General features: G+C 40.0%; 1 protein-coding gene across 6 annotated transcripts in view; it reads left to right on the forward strand.

The window, feature by feature from the left end:
- Positions 1–27,798, forward strand: part of celf5a (cugbp, Elav-like family member 5a) — a 320,356-nt gene that overhangs the window by 264,497 nt on the left and 28,061 nt on the right. For 3 of the 6 annotated variants that reach the window (XM_041791997.1, XM_041791999.1, XM_041791998.1), the window contains exons 6-7: positions 13,486–13,632; positions 27,048–27,204. In XM_041791997.1, the coding sequence (XP_041647931.1) occupies positions 13,486–13,632; positions 27,048–27,204 (304 nt within the window). The remainder of the gene's footprint in view (positions 1–13,485; positions 13,633–27,047; positions 27,205–27,798) is intronic. The other 3 variants (XM_041792000.1, XM_041792001.1, XM_041792002.1) reach the window with 1 other exon arrangement.

Here is a 27,798-nt window from a genome sequence, read left to right on the forward strand (position 1 = left end):
ATCAGGAGCTGCAAACTATCAACTTACCACCAACTCCAAGGTTATAATCAGGGTGCAGAAAGTACAGATAAATAATATCTCAGCTTTAAAACAAGACGCAACAAGGAAAAGCCTCCATCTCTTTAATTAACACGGTACTTTAAAAAAACCCAAATCTAATTTCCAGATAAAACTGTTTAGGATGATAATTGAATTTTCGGCAAGTCATCAATCAGTAGTTCTGCTTGCATAATCAGTGAATATAACTCCAGTGAGAGATTACATTTGCTTGTTATGTAAGCACACCATGTCCTCTGAATTCTCTCTGTATTGGATTTACTATGAGCACAGGAGCTGTACTGCTCATTTATATGTGTCTCGTGTTTAGGCTCAGTCTCTGTATACCTGATGGTGTCAAAATAAAAGCTACTTACTCTGCACTCCAAACCTGAATGGAGTTATTCTCTGTGACATCCTGCTAGTGGACAGAGAGTCACGTCCCATATTATCCACTGGCTTGATGTATACTCTGCTTTTATCCCCCTTTTTGTCTTTAAAACTATCACGTCAGAGAAGTAGGACCCTGAACTCTCTCCTAGCCTATCTCACAGACGTTGCCTCACTGTATGATTTCATTATTAATGGCTGCCAATGTCCGGCTCAAGAGAGGAAAGCAGAGAGAAGAACGAGAAGCCAGCTGTGCCATTTTGGCGCAACCTCTGAGTCAATCTAAGTGCAAATGACTGCAGGTCATGAGGAAAGACTCTGGATGTCCATTCTCTATAGATACCCTCCTTTCTCTGTTGCTCCATCCCCCTATCTCTGCTAGCTCTCTGCCCTCACTCGTCTCTCTTTGGCAGCCTCTCGGGATATTAGGCAATAGACTTGTTTACTCCACCTTTCACCACATTGGCTGCTGAATTATTCATCTAACTATAAGCAAGGGGCAGGAGAGAGGGGAGAGAGACAGAGAAAGAGGGAGGGGAGGGGGGCAAAGAGAGAATGAGTGAATGGACAGGATTTATACCTCCTGCGCTGGTAAATTGATTATAGAAATCTGATCAGCATCTCATATCCTGTAGCTGCTGGAGAAGAGGGCACAGTGTGCCTGCCTCACTGAGATTAGCGGACCACCGGTGGACCATTACGCCTCAGCAGGATGGGGCTATTCAGAGCAGAGTGTCTATCAATGTAGCAAAGATCCTGGAAAAAGGCTGGACCGTACATCCTGTTTCTATTTAAATTCATGCTGATTGAAGTTGAGTCACAGCTGCAAAAAGAAGTCATGTACAATAACATAAACACATTAATAAATAACCTTTCAACACTGGGACGGTTTATAAATGGATGCATTGGAGCTCCTGTAGGGAGTTTTTATAATGATATGAAACAGACTGAAATGAATGCTGTTGCCTCAACATGACACTTCAGTATTTCCCACAGGGTGACGATGTAAGGAATGGTCTTTTCACCCTGCCTCATTCTGTGAATGTATTTTTTTTGAGTGTGTTTCTGCTATTTTGATAGTATTCATCAGCATTACATTACATAAAAATGCTCAAATAACATCGCAACATCGCATTTGAAATGTTTAACTCAGTAGTCTGTAATCCTAGCAGGTGAGCTACGTGTGTGAAGGCTAATTTTTGATGAGGTAGCGTACAACAACCATGGTGCAAGAGTGCGGGAGTAGAGGATAAAAGCGGCAGCAAAAGGCTGGCACATTGAAACAATGGCATGCAACACTTCATTTTTAACGTGAGATGGGGCTCCACAACCAGTGTATGCATAGGAGGAATGCACTCGTACCTTGGTTCCCAACGTGGACTGTAGGACCACCTGGAGGAGCACCCAAGAGTTAAGGGGAAGGGAGGCACCAGGCTTTGTCAGCTCTAAGGTTATCAAAATTAAATTTGAACATATGAACTTAAGTTATATTAAATGTAACTGATCATTTAAAGGCTTTTCGGTAAGCATAACATCCATCAATCCGTTATCTACACCACTCATGCCATTCAAGGTCATGGGGTGCTGGAGGCAATCCCAGATGCCATTTGGTAAAATGGTCTGGATCAGTTGCTAGTCAATTCCAGTACTGGCATATACAGTCAAACAACCTGGTATGCTCAAACTCACACCTATAGTCAATTTAGAGTCACTAATTAATCCATCAAGCATCTATATAATCTGTGGGAGGAAGCTGGGGTGCATGAGAGAACCTGAGCATGCACTCCTTACAGAAAGGCCTTGTCAGATTATGAGTCAAACCAGGAAGTAAAAATACCATGTAGACTTAGTTGTTTGGTTTTTTTTTAATGAAACAATTTAAAATGTATGTTGACTACTGACAGCATCAGTGTTAATTTTGGCAGCCATTTCTAATTTCAGTCTTAGCTTTAGTCTTTGAATGACATGTCTTTTAGTTTTGGTCTAATTTTAGTTGACGAAAACTCAAAACATTTAGTCTAGTTTTAGTCCATAAAAAATTCTCACATTTTAAGCCTTACTTCTAGTCTAAGCATTTATTTTCTTGCCTAAATCTGGTACCAAATCATGGTAGTGTGTTCTATGCACGCTGTCAAACCTGGGGTCCCTGCATTCTACAGCTGGGAGGCAGAATAGATACAGCTGCATTGTTTTTTGACAGATTTACCTAAAGTGGAGAAATATCACAGAGTTTGAATGTCAGACAAAAACTACATTACATTTTAGTCTAGTTTTAGTCATCTTGTCGAAAACTAAACTTACTTTTTGTCAGTTTTTGTCATCAAAGATCTAGTTTTGTTAGTCTTAGTCTAGTTTTTGTCATGGAAAAAAAGCTGTCGATGAACATTTTTAGTCATAGTTTTAGTTGACAAAATTAACACTGGACAGCATTGTGTCTATTTTTTTCTTTTGTGTGGGTCATGGGGGGCTCAGCATTTATTAGATACAGTTTGGGTGGGCTCCAAGGAAAAAATTTTGGGAACCACTGTACTGGAGGGCATCTCTCTATTGCAGCCAAACAAAAAGCTAAATAAAGAAATGGTCAGAAAATATACTTGGGTAGATGTAAATATAGCTGGGTGGTCCACCAATGTATTGCCTATGTTTTAGAAACACTGCCTTCAAAATAAAAAAAGACAATACCATTAAGAATAAGTTTGACTTCTTATATAAAGTTAGTCTTCTAGCTGTAACCACTGCCACAGGGTAGCTGTCAGATGAGGAGATAAACAGTAAGCTGCCACAAGTGATCTTTTTATGTTTTTAATTAATTCAAGCCATTTAATTGGACTGCTATTCTTATCCCAGTATACACACACCTGGAAGAATCTGTTAATTGATGGAGGTACCTTCTTCTCTGATCGACCTGTTACATCACACAAGGAACAATCCATAAACAAGCTGGCAAGCAGTAAGCACTTTTGTTATATCCAAGTACTGTAATATTGGAACTCCTTTTGTTGATATAAACTTTGTCTTGTACTTTAGTCTGCCACATCAGCATCACAATGCATCGTGGAGAGGAATATTTTCAACACCTGTTTCACATGTACAGGTAAACTGTAACAGAGCAAAGAAGTACTGCTTTGTCCCCCAAAACTGACATGAACCAAAAGTTTCTCACAGGAGTGTTAAAAAAGAAGTAAGACACACGAAACAAGAAGCGTCAACATAACCTGACACGCCAGTTAGACTTTCATGTATCCTTTGCATGGGATACATTTAACATTCATCTGGGAAAGCTCTGGTACAAAGTGTTTGGGATGGGCAGGACTTTTCAGAAAAATAGGCATGTGCAGCTCTGGTCGTTACCTGAGCTTGGTAGGAAGGCGCTGTTGCAGTTTATGAACTTTGGGATTTGTTGGTGGAAAAAAGTCATGCTGAAGCCAGTTGGGAGATGTGCAAAAACATCTTGATTGCTACTCAAGAAAAGTAAATTAATACACCAGCCTCCAGTACAGCTAAATTCCAATCATAAGATCCCCTTTAGGGACACTGACTGGTCAGGTCCATTCTCAGACTGGCCACAGTTGTTTGAGAATGGAGCTTTGCAAAATAGATTTGCCTGATGACAGACATGGAATCTGACCAGTACATTTGCTTTGCAAGGTTAGCTTTATCCAGGATACAAACTTAGCTTGTAAAGGGCATCAGAGGCATTATAAATGTTACAAGTAGTAATGATTCCTGCTTCTCCTGAGCTAAAAGAAATGGCTAATTCCTCTAATGAAGCAGACAAGCTGAGCTAGAATATATACATGTGTGCTGAGCAGACTCAGAGAGATGACCATGAATACAGCCCAGCATAGCATGGCTGGTTGAAGTGCACTGAATTTAAGCACTGCGACTAACTACAGCAGTATGACAGATCTACTGCCAATCCCCCAAAGCATGAGCACTGGCTTCTTAGAGTTTATCAGTTTGCACACACACGCACACGTGAATGCTTGTGTGTGCATACATAACCATCTACAAACAGAGGCACTTTGTGGAAACACATTTACATTAGCATGCACCTACAACCACACTCTCTATATTGCTTCTCTCTCTGTTTCACTGTCACACGCTCGTACAGCCACAGGCAAGGGTCAAAGGCTCTCTGACTGATCCTATTTTCCAGCTCGAAAGGACTGGAGCTGAATACATTTGTGTTATTCATGTAAAGTGGGAGTGGGCATTTTGTATGTATTGTATGTGTGAGTACGGTAGGAAAAAGGAAATCTGCATGGTGTGCACACATGTACGTATGTGGAGAATATAGATAAGAAACAATGGTCAGTGCCTCTATGATTTCATTTTACGTGTGCATAGATGGATGCACTTAACTTCTCTGTATTTGTATGGAACATTTGTAATGAAACAGTATATGCCAATAGCTAACTACTGCATAATGCAACTGTATTAACAACGATTGCACAACCTGTCATATTACAAGCGTGCACACTTTTGCCTCCTGTACACACCGCCACCAACCCATAGCCTCCTTCAGCTATCACACACACACTCCCTGCCACAGTTCAGGATATGAGTGGCTCAATTAAACATTTAAACGCTAGAGCTGTAGAGCAAATTGCTGGGATTCAGCAGGGCCGTGTAGGAAGTAAGTCCCGGGACAGAGTTACACTGAGACAAGAGAGGGGCGTGGGTCAAGTCCGCAGAGCCGTGCTGATTTGTTTCACTCCGTATCCGCGCCAGCTTAGCCTGGGTTTGAGGCTGTTTCAGCTGACACAGGGACTGATATAGCAACACTGCAAGCAAGATTATGGCAGGATAAGAGCCTAACAAAGGAAAGCAATTGAGGTAAAGTTACATAAAAGACAGAGCTGGATGACTGAGAGTTAAGAGAAGAGAAGAGTGGGCTTAAAAAAGCATCCAAATGTGATTCCCCAGCTGCTGGATCTCCTTTATTACTTCAGACAGAGAACACACACATGAAGAGCTATGATTGCCAGGATTTGATACTGAACAAGACACATTGTTTTAATGTTAAGCTCAATATACCTCTGCCTTAAAATAATAGTGAAATGAAACAAGGTGAGTTTAAAAAGCTGAACATACTACAATGCAGGTTTATGCTGGAATATAAATGCTGTTTTAGGTGGGGAAACTATTATTAGCTAGTGCAATGAATACAATGTTTCTATCACCTGCTAAATTCAAGCAGCAGTAGCACCTATAAAAAGCATTAATCCCCTTGGATGTTTCATCCCTCTTTGATTTTATGAACCAAACATGGTCAATATAATTAGGCTTTTTTGACCAGAAAAACTCTTAAATCCAGGCACAAATTCTCCATTGGAGGTCTGGGCTTTGACTCAACCATTCCAGAAGGTAGCTTTTGCTGTGTGTTTCTAGTCATTTCTTGCAGGAAAATAAATCTGTTCCAAAGCCGTAGTTCTCTTGCAGACTGAAAAAGATTGTTTTCCAGGATTTTCCTTTATTTTGCTGCATTCATTTTAACCTCTACCTTTATAAGTCTTCCAGGGCTGGCTGACAAGAAGCATCCCTACAACATGATGCTGCCACCACCTTGCTGCTTCACAGTGAGGTTGGTGTGTTTGTGGGGATGTGCAGAGTTTGGTGTCTGAAAAACATATCATCTTGTGTGATGGCCTAAAAAACCCTTGACAGTGGAGTCTCTCACATGCCTTTTGGTGAACGTTAGTCAAAATTTAACATGACTTTTCTTCAACATTTGCTTTCTATTTGTCATTCTCCCATAAATCTCTGACTTGTGAAGAACCCAACAGTTCAACAGTTGTATGCAGAGTCTCAGCTGCTGAACCGTGTAACTACTTCAGAGTAGTCATAGGTGTCATGGTGGTCTCTCTCACTTGTCTCCTGCTTGCCATTAGTGAGGATGGCCTGATCTTGGCAGATAAACACATATGCCATTTTTGTTCCATTTCTTGATGATGGACTTAAATGCATGTTTTGTGTCCATGCCCTGACTTATATGTTTCAATATTCTTGTCTCTGAGCTGTTTGGAGTGTTTTTTTTTTTTTTTTGTCTTTGTGGTATAATGGTAGCCAGGAATAGTGATTAATCAGGGAACATACCTTACAGACACAGATGTCTTTATGCTGCTACCTACTATCACTTGAGACACATTCACTGCACTCAGGTAGTCCTCTGTCACTAATTATGAGACTACTAGCACCATTTGTCTGGACCTCTGTTGAATCAGGTCAGTTTCTTTAAAGAGGGTAAATATTTATGCAGTTACTTGTTTTACTTTGCATATTTTTATGTAATTGGCATTCCTTTGTGGAAATCTCTTTTCACTTTAAATTAGTGAAGTTTTTTCTGCAATTATATTAGTCAAAAAAGCCAGATCGTATTTACCATGATTGATTTATAAAATTTATAAAGGGATAAAACATCCAAGAGGGTGAATACTTTTTATAGGCACTGTAGCTGTAAAGATACATCAAACTTTCTAACAGCTCTATAATGTCATGATTGGCAAAACCCCAAATATCGGTGCTGATAATTGTTCAGACTGATTATTGTCCAGGCTTGTCCCTGATGGTCTTGTTTTTCTTTTGCTGGTCATGTTGAGGCATCAGTATTTAGGTCTATCTGTTTACTAGCCAGGTAAAAACTCCTTTTGTGAGCTTTGGGTTGTATTTTTTAAATATAGGATTGTTTTTTAATCTACTTTGCACAATGAATATGTAAATTATGAGGTAATATATTTTATAGAACCAGCAGTTATAGAAGCAGCACCCTATAATTAAAAGAGGCATTTATTTATACAGTTAAAAATGATTATTAAGGAGGGAAATGCATTTCTAAGACAGAAGTGTTTTTCTTTGATTTGCAAGAATGTTTTTATGTCTTTGTTTTTGTGCTAGCAGTGGAAAGACTGAATCATTGTTCAACTAATTCAAGCAGACATTAAGGCTTTTACGAGGTGGCACTTGAAACCAGTATGGGTATATATCAACGCACTGAATCAGTCTTCCTTCTCCTTTTACTGCTCACCAATGCCAGCCAGCATATGTTTAAAATTTAAGAAGTGTGGGATGTAAAGCTGGCCTTGCAGCTTGGACAGACACCAACCCTCCTTGGCAATGAGAAGGAACTTTAAAGAGGCAGACTTTCCTTTTGGTCCTGAATCTCTGTGGTGCCTCTTTTATCCCCTCTGTTTAACTCCCCTTCCTTCAGTGGCTCTCAAGGCAGCTGGGAGCCGCCTGGTGGGGGGATTCTTCCCACACTTGGCAGCTTAAAATTTAATGAGACTTTTACTTCAGACTTCATCCTCCTCTATTTATAGCAGTGGAGATTCTGCTCACTGATATCCTGACAAGCCTGACTGGGAAAAACCTGTGTGATAAACAATTGTGGCACGGGATGCTTAGCCAACAAGTTTTATAAGTCAGTTGTCCTGGAGAGAAGCAGCGGGAGAGCAAAGTCAGTGGAGGGACCTTCTTGGAATAAGCTTTGTAGGTAATGGGACGTACACTGAAATGTGTGAAAAAGACTGGCTAAGGCTTCTATACAGGCAGACAGGTCAGCTTACAATATTTTTATGATGTAAGAGTAAGCAGCTACATGGCCTTATAGAGCAAAGATATGACAGAAAATACTGCAAATGAAAAAGCTGCTGGACAAACCAAATGTACCCATAAACAGAAAACACTGTAATGCGATAAATGATGCAAAGATAGAGACACATGAACCCAGAAAAAGTCTCTCATCAGGTAGAGATGCACCTATTGCAAAAATCTGTGCAGATGCTGATACCTCTGTTTAACACACAGGTTACTAAGCATCCAGATGTAGGCCACCTCACTTTTTAGGGACAGATCAGATCAAGTTATAAATGAGGTCAACAGAAGCTGGAATAAATGAACTTTTTGAAAATGAAGTGAAACTCTTCTTCTACTACATATCAGTACTGTGCACCTGCGACCAGATGGCAGCAGCCTATTTTCTGTAATTGTCTGTAATTCTTCTTGATCAAAGCCATGTTGTAGCCCGGCCTGTAGCTTACGCCATGGGTCCATGTAGCCCTAAATGTACCTGCACATGTAGCTGAAGCGTACCTCCTCAGAAGTGTTTATGTCTTAATGGCACAGGCTGCAGGACCTGTGGTTGGCTCGCTAGTTAGCACTGGCGACTACCAGTCACCAGCATCTCCTACATGTGTACTGTATGTACTCAGTTTTTTATGTGCTCAAATCTACTTGCTAAAATCCAAAAATATCCTCATCCATGTCTCTCAGTGGCCAAATGAGTGCAGAAAATTCTGCTGACTAAGGCTAGATGCATCACAAACAATAATTTGTCTTAATAATCCTAAGGTATGCATTGTTAACATGATTACTTTAATGCTCCAAATTGTATCATAGCCTCCCAGACCTACGATTGTTAATACCAAACACGTCTGATATTTATAATTCTAGTTTGTAATGCCTCCAGCAGAATACCACTCTCACAGCTCACAAACATTAACTCAACTTTACCTTCATTCCAGCCAGGATTTCATTCGTATTCCTTTTTTTTTTGTTTCATGGTTTTTGATGCAACTATAATGCATGGCAGGACAGCCTGTGGTGAAGGGACAGCAAGCTGAGGAAATCGATCATCCTTTTTTACTTTCACGACCTGGATACGTATATGGAAAAGCCAGGGGACATTGCTCACTAGTTTATTACTTACTAAAGATCTAAAAAAAAAATGCTAAAATAGATATATAGAGGGAAGAAAACAATTAGCACATGTCTATTGAAAACTCGCACATAGTAGAATGCAGTTTACACCACAATGCAGTTCTGTACGAAATTAAAATTAAAAAAAAAAAATCACAGATGTTTTCATTGCTGCAGCCACGCAGCAACTTCATGCTAATACCATAGATCTGAACGTAAAACAGCCCAGGACTAACATTTTAGTCTCATTTTGTCTCCTCTAGGATTTTTTATTCTTAAAGATCTGTTTTAATCTAGTCTTATTCTCAGTTTCCCCATGAAAAAAAGGTTGTCATACAAATTTTTTGTTATATTTAAGGTTGAGGAAATTAATGCTGCTTTGGACACAAAAAGTGTCCAAATTAGCAGTAGAACTTTGGACTATATGGGCAGGGGAAACTCGGGTATAACAGGTGTGATGTTGTGACAGTTTCCAGTAGAACATTACATTGTTTCTGAATAGAACCTGGAGTGATGGGTAATCACATCTATTTTTACAGCACATTTCACAAAAATGTTATTTCATTGTGCCTTAGAGAGACTAGAGATTAATCAACCATGGGCACACACTTTGCAGCATGGGTAGGAAAAACTTTGTCCAAACACTGAGGTAAACCAGACTTATTGGTTTACTTTCATATGCACTGGCTGTAGATGCAGAGAAAATGGAAAAACAGGGAGAGGAAAAAGATCAACTCCTACAGTAGAAATACAGTTGTGTCTTATATGAACATCTTCACTGCTCTCTTGTGTCTGAATTTGCATTGCTTTACTACTAATGAGAATCTTTCAGCCTATGTACAGTGGACCAGGTTTCTTTTAAGCATACTCCAGTCTACCTCTAGTTCGTGGAAAGGCTGACATCAGAGTTCCCCCTTAATATGCTCCGATTATTAAACTCAACCTTCCCCAAAAATTAGAGAAGCAGGGCAAGAACACGTAGCTCTCATTACCAAAGTGGTTGGCCTTTAATAGCTTTTTTAACTGTGAGAGAGTTAAAATATTCAATATGTACCAGTACAGCTCCTCTGTATTCTGCTGGTGCACTGCCCTGTCCTGAACCTCCCAAAGTTAAACCTCATAATAAAGTTAATGATGCAGATAGTAAAAAGCTGGAAGGACACAACAAACACTCAACCTGCAACTGTGCCAAAGTCAACCTGGAAGTTCCAATGTATCTTTTAAAATTAATGATGTCTCGCTCTTATTTCAAGTCTGTAAAATCTCATAGTCATTCACTGTCCACAATAACCAAGAGCATCGTTCAACTGTATCTGAGCAGCACATAGAATAGGAAGCTAAACAGTGAGTCACTAAGATAAGCACAGAGCTGTTGTCGGCCAGTTTGACAGTCTGACAATTAGTCTGTCAGCCAGTTAGCCGAGCATCTAGCCAACTAGTCTGCCAGTCAGTCCATCACTCAGTAAACTAGACAGTCAGCCATTAGCACAACCTGACCGCTCACCTACAATCCTTCAAACCTGTAATTCAACCAGCGAGTAAGCCAGGAGGAGAAGGCTCGGGGGAATATTGAGAAAAGATGGAAGAAGGAAGAGGAGTAAATCTATATGCTACAGTCGAAAGGTCCAGTGCCTGTCTTTGAACATCTGTTGCTGTGCTGTGGATGTCTTTATTAGAGGAGATTCTGAGGACTAAGTGAGGGAAAATGCAAGCAAAAGAAAGTACAAATCCTAATGAATTAAATGTCAAATAAAGCTTATATTAAAGTAGTTTTGAGTATATTATCCAAATCTATAACCCGTTAATGCTCTGTTTATTCAAAATCACTTTTGAAACGTTCCAAACAAGTCTTTGAATCAAAATAAATCAGTTTGACATTTCCAACAGCAAGTCTGTAAAATGCCATTTCATAAGAAGTTGTAATGTGTTTGATGTACAGTGCTTAACAAATTTATTAGACCACCACCCAAAGTAAGGTTTATGCCGCAGCTGCATCATGAAGTGCTTTAATGCCGACTCTTTCATTTTCAGTGAGTTAAAATTTGTTCAAACTGAAAAGTAAACCCAAATGTTGTGTACTACTGGTACACTCAAAACATCCAAAAATTGAATGTGAAACAATGGACACAGCACCCTGAGGGAATGCCATATTTGTGACATAGTGGATGTTGTACTGTTAGAAAGTCAGCATGCTGGCTAATGTTAGCATCCACTACCTATAGCTAACATTTTATTAGCAACGATAGCATTTTAATCAAGAATAAGGCATTAAGGGCAAACAAGCTAATTTTTAGTGACGCAAGTGATGTTGATATAATAAACAAGCCTGTTTCTGCCACTTGAAAAAGAAAAATGTGGAAGTGAGGCAATTAAAAAAAAATCCTAAGTCATAAAAATGAGATACAAAGTCAAAATTATGACAGCAATAGTCATAACTGTGAGAATAAAAGTTAAAATTATGAGATAAAAAGTCACAATAATAAGATCAAAAGTCAACTTTTTTTTTTATAATTTTTACATTTTTATTTCATAACTTCAACTTTTTGTCTCATAATTATGGCTTAGGATCTTTTTTTTTTTTTTTTTCAAGAATTGCCTTACTGTCACATTTTTCTCTTTTATTTGGCAGAATTGGGCTTCCATATACATGCATTTAATAGTGAATGAGAAAAGGTGTCAAACTTTGATAATTATCACCTAAGACCAGCTAGGCTGTTAAAGTGAAGTGGAATGATAAAGTGCTTTTTTGCTGCATTTAAGTTTGCTGTTATACAGTAAGCTATACTGACACCCAGATGACCTAAGTGTTGGGTTACCCCTTGAATAGGTGAGGGGTCCTGGTTCGAGTCGGACCAGTTGCTCCTTCCCTACATGTCATTCCCACTCTCTCGTCCCTGTTTCTGTAAATTTACTGCCCTGCTCCATAATAATATAAAAAGCCAAAAGATAACAATTAAAAGTGAAATTTCTTCAGTTTTTACAAAAACAAAATGGGGAAGGATGTTAAAAGCATGTTTCAAAAGGTTTGGACAGTGAAGACTTGAAATGCTTAACTGGTAGTAGGTCATTTCCATGTCTGGGTGTTAAAAGAAAATCCCAGAGAGGCTTAGTCCATCTGAAGCAATGGTCATCTTTGTACATTTTTAAATTTCAAATAATAAGGGGCTCCAGTGTTTTGTTAATCATCACAGTCTGCTTTTATTTACACATCATTTGAACTTTCTAGGAATTGCAGTTGTAGTTCAGCCTAAGTTAAGGAAAGCCCATTTATCCCTGTGAAAACCCCTACCCTCCACCTTTAATCCCAGCACCTCCCCAGCCACCACTCTTATTGACAATCTTGCATCAATTTCAGGGTGTCTCTTATCATGACTGACACACAACCTTTCTACACTGTCAGACCAGAGTAATATTTCGGCCTTTTATAAGGATCGATTGGCCGGTTTGGGGGCGCTGAGGGGAGGAGAGGCGGAGCACACAAAAGGTCAACTGTAGCGCTAAATCATTTGAAGATTCTTAATGAAGGGTGTGTGGCAGACACACCTGCTGTTTCATTATTGGGCTGCAGGAAGAGGTAATAGTGTTGATAAGGGGGAGGATAGCTGGGCCACAGAGAGGAAGTGGGAGGCTAAAATAGAAGGACACGATGAGAAAAATTGCCCTTAAAAAACAACATTTTCTTTGAAGAACACTTTCTCCAAGGTCAATAGGAAGCACTGCCAATTGTAGCTCTTATTTCAAATTATTGCACATTGCAAATCTCCTAGACTTTAACTGTTAGAAGGAGCACCAAGGTTACATATATGTAATGTTCTGGAGGGGAAAAGCTGGGGAAAAGTATAAAATATTTATGTCATGCAAAGCAAGGCTGCTTTGCCCCGAGTGACTTTGTACATATGTTTAAAACTGATTGAAGGAGCGGATGGTTTCTGTCTGCACATCTGCCTCCAGAGCTCTTCACTCAATTGGCAGATTATTTTTATTCTTCACATATATCTCTGTTAGATTCATGTTTATGTATGCCAGCTGTAAAATAAGGAGATACAACTCTCTGCGATAATACAAATGAGGAGTGCAGCTGCTAAAAAAAGTCCCTAAAACCCCTCATATGCAATTAGAGGAGCTTTCACATATTGTTGTTGACAGTGGTTGTTGTTTATGAGCACTGCATGCTAAGAAATCACAACTAATAACCATAACAATCCTTAAGCTCTTGTGTTCGAGTTTTAACGCTTTTCTTTGCAGATATTGACTGTTATTTGTTGTCTTAGTGAGTCTTGCTGTTAAAGTGTCTTGCAGTAAAAACAGGTCAAGTGTCACTGCTCTGCTCCCTCTGATTGTTTTCTCCCTCTCCTCTCCTAGGGTGCGTCCTCCAGCTTGGTGGTCAAGTTTGCCGACACAGATAAGGAGCGCACCATCAGACGTATGCAGCAGATGGTTGGGCAGTTTGGCATCTTTAACCCCGCTATCGCCCTCCCGTTCAGCACCTACAGCTCTTACGCACATGCGGTGAGTTGGAAAACACAGATGTTGCAATCATTATACATGCAGTGGGATGATGGATTTAATAAGTCACCAAAGGTGTTTGTTGTAGTGGCAAACCTTTTCAGCTTATCAGTGATCTGGTGATGTAAAAGCCCCTTTTACATCACCAGTTCACGGTGGGACTTTCATTTTCATTATGCCTTGCAGTCTATGTAAATGAAGGTTTAAAGGTGAGATAGTATCCCTTTGTTGCTGTGGCAAAATCTGGGGTCATAGTAGAAAGTAAACCAGATGTTGGTGCTAGAGTTTTTTTGTCTGGCAGTCCTTAATAATTCCACCCAATAAGAGCAATGACTTGACCTTTGCTTTAGATAGCTATGTGTGACCAATAACCTGCATTTAACAGCAATAAAATATATAAAAGCAAAAACACTGATACAGCCTTAAGCCTGTGCTAAAGCACGAATGGAGACACATTTTTATTTCCAAACCTGACTCAAGACAGAGACAGTGGAGACCAAGGTTACAGTAAACCTGAGTTCTTGCTAGCCTGTTATTACAGCCTGCATGTTTACATATATTACAGATGGTAGCTTGGAAATGACTGCAGAAAGACATTCTTTTATTTGTCTTTGTGTAAGATGTTTACACATAATAAATGCTGTGAGCTTTCCCTTAAAAACATGCAGTCGGTTGCACAATATACACCTACATTCAACACATACACAACAGCTGCACATAGCTTCACATTAGCACCATTAGCTCTAAGTCAGCCTGTTAGCACACCATGTCAAACCTCTGCGTTATAAATGAAAATTGAGTCTTACTGTTAATTGTCTAATATTGATCCTCATACACTAATGTTCTCAACTGTATCCACCACTTAAACAGTACAGTCTAACCACTGGGGTTTACTTAGAGTCGTCTCAAAGATGCCCACTGTGGATGGTTCAGTGTTGTCCCCCTCTCTTCGATGGCTCTTCCCACAGCTGAAGTTATGTTCGCTGTCTTTATAGTCCCATAACTATTTTGAAATTGAAGTGACATCACTTACACATATATTCTTAAAGACCATGTTGTCCTGAAATAAAAAGATGTTTACATCTTGACTGTGCCCCACAGGGTTGATGTTTTACAAGCTTTTAAAGACAAAAAGGGCCGGATCTACTAAAAGTTTGCGTGTATAAAAGCATGTGCAAACTCAATGCACATGCAAAAAAAAGTACAAACTGATTTACTAACAGTGCGTGCTAAGGGTTGCGTCTTTCAAAGGTGCAAAACAACACAGCTGCATCCAGTTCGTTGGTTCGCCGCAATGAATATGCAACATGGGACGTTTAGACGCAATTGTGCGTATACTGGGAGGAGAAAATGTAAATATATTATTTTAGCACATGCAAAGCTATTTATCAAACCTGAAAGCAATTTTGCTCATAGAAACTGCATCTACATTAAACACGTCTTGAAGGGAGGTGCAAACTGTTTGTGCAACTATTGTATGCGTAATTGTGCACACATGTCTGTGGTTATTGTGGCAAGAAGGAGATATGAAACAATGAAAGAAGACGCAGAGAACACATTTTTCATCCTCTTGTGAACATTTTTGGAATGAATGAGTAAACAGTCATTAAAACATATCGCCTTTATCATTTTGGAGCCGTAGGAGGAACTCAGAGGAGATTTGGAGCCAGCCACGCGATACCTGCAATGACAAAACTCCTTGCAAGTTTACTTTTTTTTTTTTTGTATCTGGGTCATTCCAGCATACAGTAGCTATTACAGCTGTGATCTCCCAGTCCCGTTTTTCTGATGTTCTGTGTGAAGTTGAAAGATTTAACTTTTCTCAAGCTATAGCATTAAACTCACATAAGGGGAACTTTTAAGGGAAATAGAAAACCTTTTAAAGTAAAGAATATATCAAAATGCAATAAACAACAATTCTGAACAAATATAATCAATAAATCTCTCAAGAGAACATCATGAGTTTAAAGCGCTTCCCATTTAATTAACACCTCCCCGGAACATAAGCACGTCGTGCGTAAACTCAAATGAAAAGTAGATCACAACAAAATTAAAGATTTTATCTCAGTCTTTATAATTTCATAATAAACTAAAAGTACAAATCAAATGAAAACAGCAACCTCATTCTTATCCAAGCACTTTTAAGTGTCTTTTAAGTCTTTTTAAAATGTCTATGACGCACGTAAACGCAAACACAAGAGTCTATAATTCACCACTCTCCTCAGAAAAAAAAACCCACAATAAATTCACACAGCAAAAAATCCAGAAAGCATAATCTAACAGAGAAAACTCTTTTTCTTCTCCCCGACTCCCCGAGGGCTTCTTTGCTGTAGCTCATTTAAGTGTTTGGCTTCATTCATCAACTCCTCTAATTCTGTAAGGTCAAATTTCATTTTGCGTGTTCGGCTCTCATGCTGCAATCCATGAAACACGCAAAATCCTCATTTAAATAGACGTGTCTCTAACGCGTTTGCACCTCTTGTCTTTTGTGCATTCACTCTTAGTAAGTCACCCGCAAACCGCAGTCCAACCCAAAACGCAAAATTCTAGATTGCGCACGCAAATCAGTGCACGCAAATTGGGATCTTAGTAGATCTGACCCTAAGTCCATGCCTGATAAGGGTTAAAAAAGGTATCTTAGGGCTTGAATTGATGTAAAATGTTCTTGTATGGCAGCCCTCTTTTGGAAGAATCCAACCCTGACAAGAAGAAATAGTGTTACAAGAAAAGATAAGGTAGAATAAAACTTGACTCAAAACTTGGCCCATTATCGAAGTGTTAAAAAATTGTAACACAAAAAATTTATTAGGAAGTAAGTTTGTAGAATATGAGTATAGTGAGGAGCACCACAATGTTACCTGTAATGATTACAATTTGAAACCGTTGTTTTGTTGCTGCTGTGAACAGTGATGTTGATTTGTACTGAACTCATTATTCATGTGAGGTAGTTACCTAGTCACATATCCAGTGTTATTTAGGATGACCTGTGATTGTTGGTTAGCCTGTGGTGTAATAGACATTAAACAAAAAGAGAAAAATGTCATGCAAAATAAAAAGTAACACAGAAATGAAAAGCTGAACATCTCCTGATTTTAAATGTTAAATTAGATACAATTTATGAAATGAAAATTAATACACTAGTTTATAAAGTGTTCCGTGACCAAGTAGTTAATTAGCAGTTGGTGCAGTGGTTACTTGTGCAAACTCTCGACCTGTGAATGCCAGCGAAGGATCCAGGATTAGCTTATAAAAACGCTGCATAGGATGCTGTAATGGAGCCTGAGCAGAGCACTTTTATTTATGCTCGTAGCCAGTTTCTCTGTTCTGCATGTTCACATAAAGCCTTTAAATTGTGTAAGCATCAGTAATGCCTTTAATACAAAACATTACACTCCTACACACTGATGAGTGGTTTAGGTCTGTATTGTGATACATCAATTTGAATTTTGCAGAGTAGGCTGAACATTATTTAATGAATTATAATATTGCTGCTTCCAGGTATGTGTGTTAACCACCTTTATACCTTCAGCTAACTCATGACATATCAGCTAAACTCTGTAGTTTATGGCTTTTCTCTTTTATTACTACATGGAGAGACATTTTTGTTTGATGTCTTTTTGATAGACCTTTTAGGAAGAAAATATAAGCTCACCAAATTTTAATTATTCAATACCACTTCCTTTTTCTCCCCTCCTGTGAGTCCTGGTGCTATTCTCCTACATTCAGGCTTTGACTACCCACAGCACGTAGACATTCAAACACATTTAGTTAGCTTGTACCCTCCAACCCCTTCATCAGCTCTCCTCTGCCCTTATACCCCCGCCCACCGCCCCCCATCCCCACCCCCCGGGGCATGGCACCATACGCACACGGCCTTTGATGAGTTCAGACAGCCTATGCACTGCAACCCCTCTTTTCCTGTGCCCCCTCTATCCTCTATCACATTACTGCTCCCCCACTCCACCGTGCACCTCCCACTCCACCCCCCTCAGGCCCATGAGATGCTTCAGGGGCCATAGTTGACTCAGAATATTCCATAGGCAACTTATCTGCACACTAACTTTCTTCTTCCCTGCTGAGGCCCAGCATACTCGGGCATAACCTCACAAGCATATGCACACACACCGTGCAGCCTGCTTGAAGCAGCAGAAATGGATGTAAGGCAAGCTTTCCATCGAATGCAGAGATAAAAACTCTGGTCTCTGTCACAGCACTCTGCATGAATACACAGAAACATCGGCAATATGTTTATTTACAGAAAAGGAAGAACACACTTTGATTTCTCCCTGACTTATTTTGGAGTTGTGTGTTCTTGCTGTTTCTAAACATCAGGATTAATTGATGACGTTAGCTGGGTCCCGGGGGCTTATCCATTTCCCTCATTTTCCCATCGCAGCTATGGGACCCAGTGTGAAATGTGCAAATTGACCATCCCGCAGTAATTGTAAGGCCATCTCTCGTGCTTTCTCTGGTAAAACTCCCTCCTTCATTACCATTCATGAAATGCAGCCCTTTCCCAGGAAACGTGGAGAAATGCAAATGTTTAAGAGGTGGTGGAGGCAGTGGTAGTCAGCGGGGAGAGCATTGTGCCCTGCTCAGGTTGGCCATGACTCTTATTTACTGTGGCAGAGACCCGTGTCGACTCATACAGCCACACAAAAGAGTGTACACACACTCACTCACTGCACCGCAAAAGTTCTTTCTCTCTCCTCTCTCACAGATATAATATGACAAAGAGCAGGATGATGCTCGGTAATCGAGTTCCGAGTGAAAGCAACAAGGGCATAGGGGATACTTCAGCATTAGAGAGAATCAATTACCACTAAATCTAAAGGAGAAATTGCACGTATGTGGGCTCCTCAACACAAAGATTATCCAGCATGAACGGTGCTAGTGAAGGTGAAATTCTCCTTGTATTAGCATTATGAATCACACAGATAGTGGATACTTTGTACTTGTGTATAATGAATTTAGCAAAATAAAGAAAGTCAATGGACAAACTCTGAGGCATGGCAACCTTGGAAATAAACTAACCCCAACTTTTGATAAAGTAATGAGTGCTCAGGAGGCAGTAATGGATTATCTGTGAGGCTCTGGTTTTCATTACTCACAATAGACTCCTAATGATTCTAAATATTGGTTGGAACTGCTAGGTGAGTAATAATGTGGAATAAAGGGATTGTCAGTGTGGGTGTCCAGCTTGTAAAGCTGTTATGATTACAGACACTGGTGCGGGGGGCATGCACATGCTGCTCAGCTCTGAAGAAGAAGAGAAGAAAGTAGAAATATAGAGCAAAATGAGGATGCTCAAGGGGAAGAAAGCAGGGACAGAGAGAAAGATGAAGATGACAGAGAAGAAGATAGCACACCAGAGACCAAGATGAGGATGGTTGGGGGGAATAAAGCAGGGACAGAGAGCAAGATGGGGATGATGAGGAGAAGAAAGCAGGGACAGAGAACAAGATATGGATGATGGAGGAGAAGAAAGCAGCAACAAAGAGCGAGATGAGGATGATGGAGGAGAAGAAAGTGGAGACAGAGAGCAAGATGAGGGTGATGAGGAGAAGAAAGCTGGAACAGAGAGCAAGATGAGGAGAATTTAGGATAAGAAAGCAGGGAGAGAACAAGACGAAGATGATGCAGGAGAATAAAGTAGGAAGAGAGAGCAAGATGAGGATGATGGAGGAGAAGAAAGCAAGGACATAGAGCAAGATGACGATGATAGGGGAGAAAGCAGGGACAGAGAGCGAGATGGGGATGATGGAGGAGAAGAAAGCAGGGACAGTGAACAAGATGAGGATAATTTAAGAGAAGAGCCCTGGGACAGAGAGCGAGAACAGCAAGGACGGATTGAAGGTACTGAAAGTCAAAAAGAATTTACAGAATTTGCAAAAGAATTTACAGAAACTACCAGAACACAGTTGCACTCATAAGGAGTGCAATTTGAAACAGAAATGTCCAATCATAAAAGTACATTTAATTTAACCATGGTAAAATATTGCTCACTCATATATGGAAATTATAGTCAAAATGCATAGATATTTGTAAACAATGCAACATTTTTTTCTTGTCTAGCAGGCTAAGGGGGGCCCTGTGTACTTTTGTTTCTTGGGGGCCCTAGCTACGCCCCTGCCTACAGCCGCTAGGAATGTGCTGAAGTGAAACGATGAATGTTTCTTTACTCTAAGATAAACTACACATATTCCCCCAAGACTCAAAACCTGCAGTGACAGAAAAAGGACTTTATCTCCAAAGACACACAACGTGTTCGCCCACTCTCCACATACACCGGCCAAAAGAAGAGGAGGTGGCACTGTATAGAAAACAGACGTGTGGAGAGATGGTATATATAGCTATAACCAGGCCTTACAGTAAATGGTAAATTCAAAGAGCTACCTCTCCACTACAGCAGTGGATAGGATTATAGAGTTGAGCTGACAGCCAGTAAATTGGATTTTAGTCAAACCAGGAGAAGGAGGGGGCTCTGAACACAAATTGGAGGGGTACAACACTGACAACATATGCCAAAAATGAGAAATGTGCCATTTGCACGATAGACACAGACACTGGTGTGCTCTGACAGGAGACATCCTATTTGCAAAAAGGTGATTTCATAAAACACAAGCAGATGGAGAGTGAGGGAGCGAGATTCTATGTTTCATTCCAGCGTTCACAGGGAGTGATAATAGTCCTCCCATGAATCGCTGAATGCGTGTAATAAAACCAGTTTTTATTACCTTTTGTATTTCCCCTTCAAGACACAAACATCATATTTGTACACGATTAGATTCGATTCAAGTCACTTTTCTTCCTTCGTCTCTTTGGGGAAGACAGCCATTTTAGCTTTTCCCTCGGTCTCTTTAGGTGGAGGACTACACACTGTGTCAGAAGGACACAAGTTAAGTTTTTAGATCTAATGGCACCTCCGGCGACAAGCCCCTCGTGCCTCCCTAAAAGATGCATTAGACTAAGTGTGGGATAGATAAATGAGAGGAGAGAAAAAATGGTTTAACTAGATGCTGCTAGTGACAACGTGTGGGCGGATGAGAGGGAGGATGATGACTGTAAACTCACATTAGGAAACATCTCCCCCTGTTGGAGGGACTCACATTCAGACACAGCACACATGCGAAATGATTGTAAGACATTACTGCATCATTTGGCTGTGCTGTGAACTGCCAGAGTACTTCTGGTTGAGCCATAGTGGAGACAAATGCGTGCACAGACATTACAGAGCGCATCAGAGGAAACAAACCCTTTTTAAATCTTCCAGCATGGGGTAACAAATGAGGCCCTTGAGCTTCAGTCTTCTGTCTTCAGTCTTTCAGTTCACCTCCTTGACCCACTGTCTCCCTCTCTCTCATTTTTTCAACCTCTTCACCCCCTCGCTCTGCCTCTTTGCCGCTCTTTGTCTCTCCCCCCGCCGTCCCTGACTGGTTGGGCTGTAAGGGGTCACATGTGACAGTGCTGAGAGTCAGCGAGTCACAGAGCAGTGCTACAGAGATAATTGCCATGTGATAAAGAGGTGATTGCCTGCTGGCACCAGGGGAGAGTAATGCCATCAGGTTGCAATAAAAAAGCAGATGTCTGACACTAAATGAATGCTGCCGGAGCTCGGGCAACTTTCTTTCACTCCCTTTCATCCCACACGCTCCTCTTTTGTCCCCCTGCCTTGTTTCTCTTTGCCTTTTTCTTCCCTACTCTTTTCTTTTCAAGAGGAAGCAGAAAAGGTTGTCTCTGATGATGAAGACTCAGTTCTGCTGGTTCTTTTCGCCAGAGACATTTGCTATCTGCTGGGTTGAGCAGAAATGAAGAATGGGAATGGCTTTTTAAATATAATGCCTTTGAAATAAAAAAAAAGCTTATGAAAAGTAAAATGGGACGAGTGAATCACCCTGTCAACATAACCACTCTGCTTTTTATTTTATTTTTCATCAAAGCCAGCTTGTATGAACCTCTGCAAACCAACATAATTATATGCTTGGGTTTGCAATTTGTTGCATTTTTATTTGAAAGGAAGCATGAATGAATGGCAGAGTTGTTAGCCATGACAATCTGACAGATGGCATTGCATTATCTAAGACATGCACTGGGAGATGGGCTTGTATTCTGGAGTTCTTGTTGTTTACACCCACTCCATTATTACTCCATCCAGGCCTGCAGATTGTATAAGACCAGCAACAAATAAGCTGCAAGCTTTCTAAGTTCCCCAAACCTCTCTTAAAGAAAAGACAAAACAGTGTGAGTGGTTTGACAGTGTATTTATTCTGTAATACTAGCCCAGTCAAAGCTTTCATCCTGAAGCCCAGCCCTTTTCACATCCTAATAGAGGGGCAGTCACAGCAAAGCAAAGGAGGCTCACATCCTTGAGACCTCTTTGTTTGTTTCTATGTCACTGCTTTTGTTTGCTTTCTTGTTCCCTCGCTGTCTTTTTGCGGCTGTGCCCCCTTAAAGGCTCAATTCATCTTATTTGGAAAGGAACGGATGATACCCATTTGTCACATTGAAATTATGCAAATGACAAAAGGCGTTAATAGATAGCAGTGGCAGGCCATGTGGCTAATGGATGAGATGCCAGCGCTGGGCATTCTGCAGCGGGACAGCAGCTTTCAGGTTACCTGACAGGGCCACTGAGGGAAAATAATTGGCTTTTCCATTGCTGGGTCTTCATGCAAATAGAAGCAGAGTGGTTTTTCTATACCTCTGCTGTCCCACAACATGGTCATTAGCATTAGCGCCAGTAGCAAAGAGGTTTGATCTTTTGCTCATATGAGTCATTCTCAGGACATAGCCATCAGCAAGTCCCCTGACACACAGCAGCAGTATTAAACTGACACAGAGGAAGCAGACAGATATTTTTCCAGCTGTGTTTGTATTACTTTACTACAACAGTTTACAATGCTACATAACCTGAGAAATGTTTCAAATTCCTTAGACTCACTGTAGAGTTTGCAAGCCTATGATATTTTACTGCATATACTGATATCATGCCTATCCAGCCATACCATACTGTAACATACCGTACCATACCATAGGATACCATACCATACCTGAGATGCCATACCACATTGGTTCCCAACCTGGGTTCCCAACCTGGGACCCCCCAGGGGGTGCGCCAAAGATCTTGGCTTTGTCTGTTCTGAGGCTGCCAAAATTAGATTTGCAACTATTGACTAAAACTATGATAAAGCAGTTATTAAGTAGTTTATACAAAGGTCTTTTGATACGCAAAGCATGTATAGGCCTTTTTAAGGGTTTTATCAGTGAAACTATTCAAAACTAAGTTGATTTTTAGTGGCAGTGTCTCACTTTACTTCTCTCTTGGGTGTTGGGGGTGCTCCGCTTTTCTTAGAAACACTGCCATTTCACACTATACTACGTTTTACTTTACTAAGATATGATATGGTACAATATAACATGATTTAACACCATAATAACAATAATATATGACACTTTACCAGGGAATTTCCCATTGTTGGACTAATAAAGGAATATCTTATCTAACCTGATCTTATCTTATCTTATCTTATCTTATCTTATCTTATCTTATCTTATCTTATCTTATCTCGTCCTAGACCATCCTAGACCATACAATACAAAAGACAACACAAGATACCATATGGTACAGTACATTAATGCAAAATAGCATACCACACCATACCATACCACACTGTACTCCACTGTACTGTACCATACCATACCATACCACACTGTACTGTGCCATGCCATACCATACCATACCATGGTTTCCTCCAGGATTTTTTGAAACTGTGGGGGAGGGCTTTGTGTGTGTTTGTAATTGAACATGTTTGACTGGTCAACATTAGGTTTAAGGTGTTATAACCAGTTCTTAACCTCAAGTTATGTGTTATGTGTTAAGTTATAAGACCTCGAGTTATGTGAACACAATGACCGCCCCCTAATAAATAAACAAAAAAAGAGCTGATGAATCATGGGTGTCTGTTTGGGTATATATATTCAATATTTGGACATTTACTGTAGTTCTGTGACTCTGTTAACTTAAAGTTATGCTTTCTTTTTTTTCCCCTCTCATTATTATTGCTTTTAGCTAAAGGTGGGAGGGTCCCGAGTCTGACTCGAGTCCAGGTTGCGTGACTCGAGTCCATACCTCTGATAGATATGCACAGATGTTTTTTTCCAAAAAATGAAAACTATATTTTTTATGCTTTTACTTTGCCTCCCCCGTTACAAACATACATGAACACTTTAAGATCATATTAATGACAACAGCCTGAGGATATGATTTAAATGAAAGACTTTTTATAGTGGGATTCTGCTTTTATTATGTCCTCTTGCATTTATTTCATCCCAGAGGAGCCACAGGTAAGCCTCAGCCTATAAAAGTTATTGATATTATAATAACTTTCAAACATTTGTCACTCACTTATTCAACAAGCTAACGTTAGTTCGTTACTGCTTGTTGTCAGACCGACCCGCACTCACGGACGGACACACCAAGTATGTCTCCTTTCTGTCACACACACACAGACACACACACACAACTGCTCCTGTTGCCCTGTGACTGTGAAGCTCACGCTTCTTCTTCTCTCCTGTTTTAGTGGACATTTAGAACACAAAGTGAGGCAAATATCATGGATTAGATGAACACCTGACAGTCCATCGCTATTGTTTTTATCCAGTCTTGTATCGTAACAGAAACGGAACCAAAGTTCCACTGGAGTTTTTACAACAATTAACTATTTTTAGGTCGCTAGCGTCTCATCTTTATCATGATACACGACTGATGATGAATATAACTACTCAAGTTTACAGCTAATCGTCAGATTATAATCAGGGAAGTACTAAACTAAGCGAAAGTAGAGTTTATCAGCCGTCTTGTGTGATGACCTGGTGACGACAGACTGGAAGTTGAGACTCCGGTCTTCATTTTTCAAAATTAAGTTACTTGCAGAGCAGTGTCACACTTCATGATTACAATTTCAAACTCGTAGGTAAATGTGTGCAGATATAGACTATATGTTTATATGGATCCATTCATACAGTATAATTTACATTTTTAACATCTGATAAAAAATATCATAATTCTGAAGGCATGGCGGCTTTTATTTTGGCGTGGCGGTACACCACAGTCAACTACATGTAGCAGAAACCCTGCATACCATACCATGCCATACAATACCATACCACACCATACTGTACCATACCATACCATACCACACCATACCATGCCATGCCATGCCATACCATACCATACCATGCCGTGCCATGCCATACCATACCATGCCATGCCATGCCATACCATACCATACTTAACTACATGATACAATGCCATGGTTTATAACAACAAACAATACAATAAAATTATATCCAAGACCATCCCATTCCTTACCATATAATACAATATGACACCATATGATACCATGGTTCGATCCTTTACTACAAAATACCATATCACACCCTACTATACCATCCCATACCGTACCATACTTTCTTGCAAGATAGGATTTACAGTAGTATGAAATGATCATAATTTACTACATATACAATATAATACCATACTATCCAAGGTCATCTCTTAACCCACAATACAATATAAACCCCTATCATACATATGATACAGTTATGTCCTGAAAATACCATACCATATTATATCATCCAAGACTCTTCCATACCATTCCATATATCACAATACCAGATGATACTGTATGATATAATGAGATATTTTACTGCAAAACAGCATACCATGCCATACTATACCATCACACACCTCACTACTGATGCATTGTGTTACAATTTGATTCAGTACTGCAAGATTTCATACAAGCTGAGGTGAGACTTGACACTACAGTACAATACATGATATAGTTGATACTTTACAGTACACTGCCTAGTAAATAATAATTTTAACAATAATAATATAAAGCCACTTACAAGACATTTCTTTGGTATTTTGGTAAACGATCCAAAAGTGAGATTAAGATGGAGACTTTGTCGTGGTTTAAGGCCATAGGGCTATAAATCCATTATCACAGTACAGTATGGTGAAGTACCGTAAATGATGCAATACAGGAAAGTAAAATACAATGCAGTGATACAATACAAAATGATATGATACTGTTTGATAAAATGCACTTTTTGTCATTGTGGGGTAATTTGCTTAGAATTGAAGTCCTTCACCCATTTAGCTGACTCAGAATTATTATTTAATTAAACACCAATAAAAGAAATTACTGTCCACATGGAAACATACCAAGTTTCAGTAGCCATCATGCAATAATAAATATATTCTTAAATTAAGCATTCAGTGTTTGGTTTGCAAAGCTACAGTAGAAGCTGAGTGCAGCCTCTGTCACTCTTCATGCATGTCGTGTGTTTCTGAGTGTGAGTGCGGTGCAGAGCAGCAGTGCATTTGAGCGTGTCCTATGCATATGAATAAACACTCTGTGTGCTTCATGTGATGGATAATAGTTTTAGCTCTCACTTCTCAGTTCATGCTGGATAGAAAAGCAAAGTGAATGAAAGGCTATTGATTTTATCTTTTTGTGGGTTTGTCCGGTGGGTGAAATTGACAGCCATTGCAAATTTCTGACTAACATGCTGTATTACTCACAGGGTCTGGAATCTGAGTCTCTAGGTGCACCTGCTTCAAAATGATTGTTTTAATGACTCAGGGTGACGTGGATTCAGTAACACCTCAAAACAAAGATCAATGCTACAAACCAAGGCTCATAATGTTATTTGGCAGAAACTCTATTTTAAAAGTTCAAGCTCAATATTTACTCGATGTCTTCTCTTTTCTGCCTTAATTATAAAACAAAGCAGATTCTGGACTCGGGATGAATGTGGGGCTACAAGCAAAAATCATTATAAATACATCAGAGAAAATAGAGTCCAGAGAAAATAGAGGGCTTTTTGATGTTTTTATTACTACCGTACAGGCAAAAAAAAAAAGAGTACTGAGAAGTTTAACAATTGTAAGAAAAAAAGTGCTGTAACTCTTTTGCAAACTTTTCCTGTTCCCAGAGCGCAGAGATAATGTGCACATGTCAATGCCTTGATTTGTATGAGCCCAACAGACAGCTATTAAATCGTTTCTGCAGCTGGTGACAGGCTTCCTGCTGGGACGATAGACAGATTCACTAAACATAGGTTGACAGGCTTCTTTTTTCTTCCCTTTCTTTTATTCCGCTCTACTTTCTCTGTACTTCCCATGCACTATCCATCCATCAACCTCAACATACATCCCCTCCCTCTCTTCTACCCTTGCCATGTTGTTTCTCTCTCTCCTACACCCCTTCCCCCATCTTTGTCTGACTCCTTCCAAAACTTACTATATTTTTCATTACCATCTGTCCTCCCCTCACCTCTCTTGCACCCCATTCTCCCATCCGACCCTCCACCCATCCCTCCGTGTCCCTCTTCTTTAGCTCATGCAGCAGCAGGCAGCCATCATGGCAGCAAGCCACGGAGGTTACCTCACGCCCAGCGTGGCCTTCCCCGCCACACAGATCCACCAGATGGGGGCACTCAACATCAACAGTCTCCCACCCACCCCCATGACCCCGGTGTCGGGTGAGTTTCATCAAACCCTGGGTGAGCTCAGTTTCATTCCCTTTCCTCTTCTGAGTGTGGGTGACTGAAGACATGTGAGTCTGTGGATTAGTGGGCTAGTGTCACCAAGAGCAGGACTACATTTGTTACTGTAGGTTTGTCTGTGTACGGTTTATTCCTGATCATTTCTGTGTGTGCAGTGTGAGCTGCAGCAAGTCCTAAACAATAGACGCCTGCTTACTGGTAATCCCAAATTATTCTACTGGAGAGAAACAGAGACTAATATGAAAAAAAAATGTGTTCCTTAGGATTTGCATGTTTATGTTGTTTGTGAATGCAGGAAATATTTGGGCATCCTAGCTGCAGAATAAGGAATGGCAATAAGTAGGTTTACAGATAAGACGCTAATTTCCCTGTAGTATTTTGACCTTGTGCTTTGAAGCACTCGTGCATGATCTGCATGCAGTTGGCTTTGTTTTCCATAACAAACACCTCCTATGCAGATGCATTACAGAGGGAAAAGGAAGGACTTTGAAATACCTACCCACTGCATAACATTTGCTTATTCAGCAGTGCTTCATTTTCCTTGAGACAGAGGAAACTTCAAGATTCTCCACTCAACAAAAGCATAGAGCT

This window comes from Cheilinus undulatus, linkage group 7 (assembly GCF_018320785.1).
Source record: "Cheilinus undulatus linkage group 7, ASM1832078v1, whole genome shotgun sequence".
In the NCBI taxonomy this organism is placed as follows: Eukaryota; Metazoa; Chordata; class Actinopteri; order Labriformes; family Labridae; genus Cheilinus; species Cheilinus undulatus.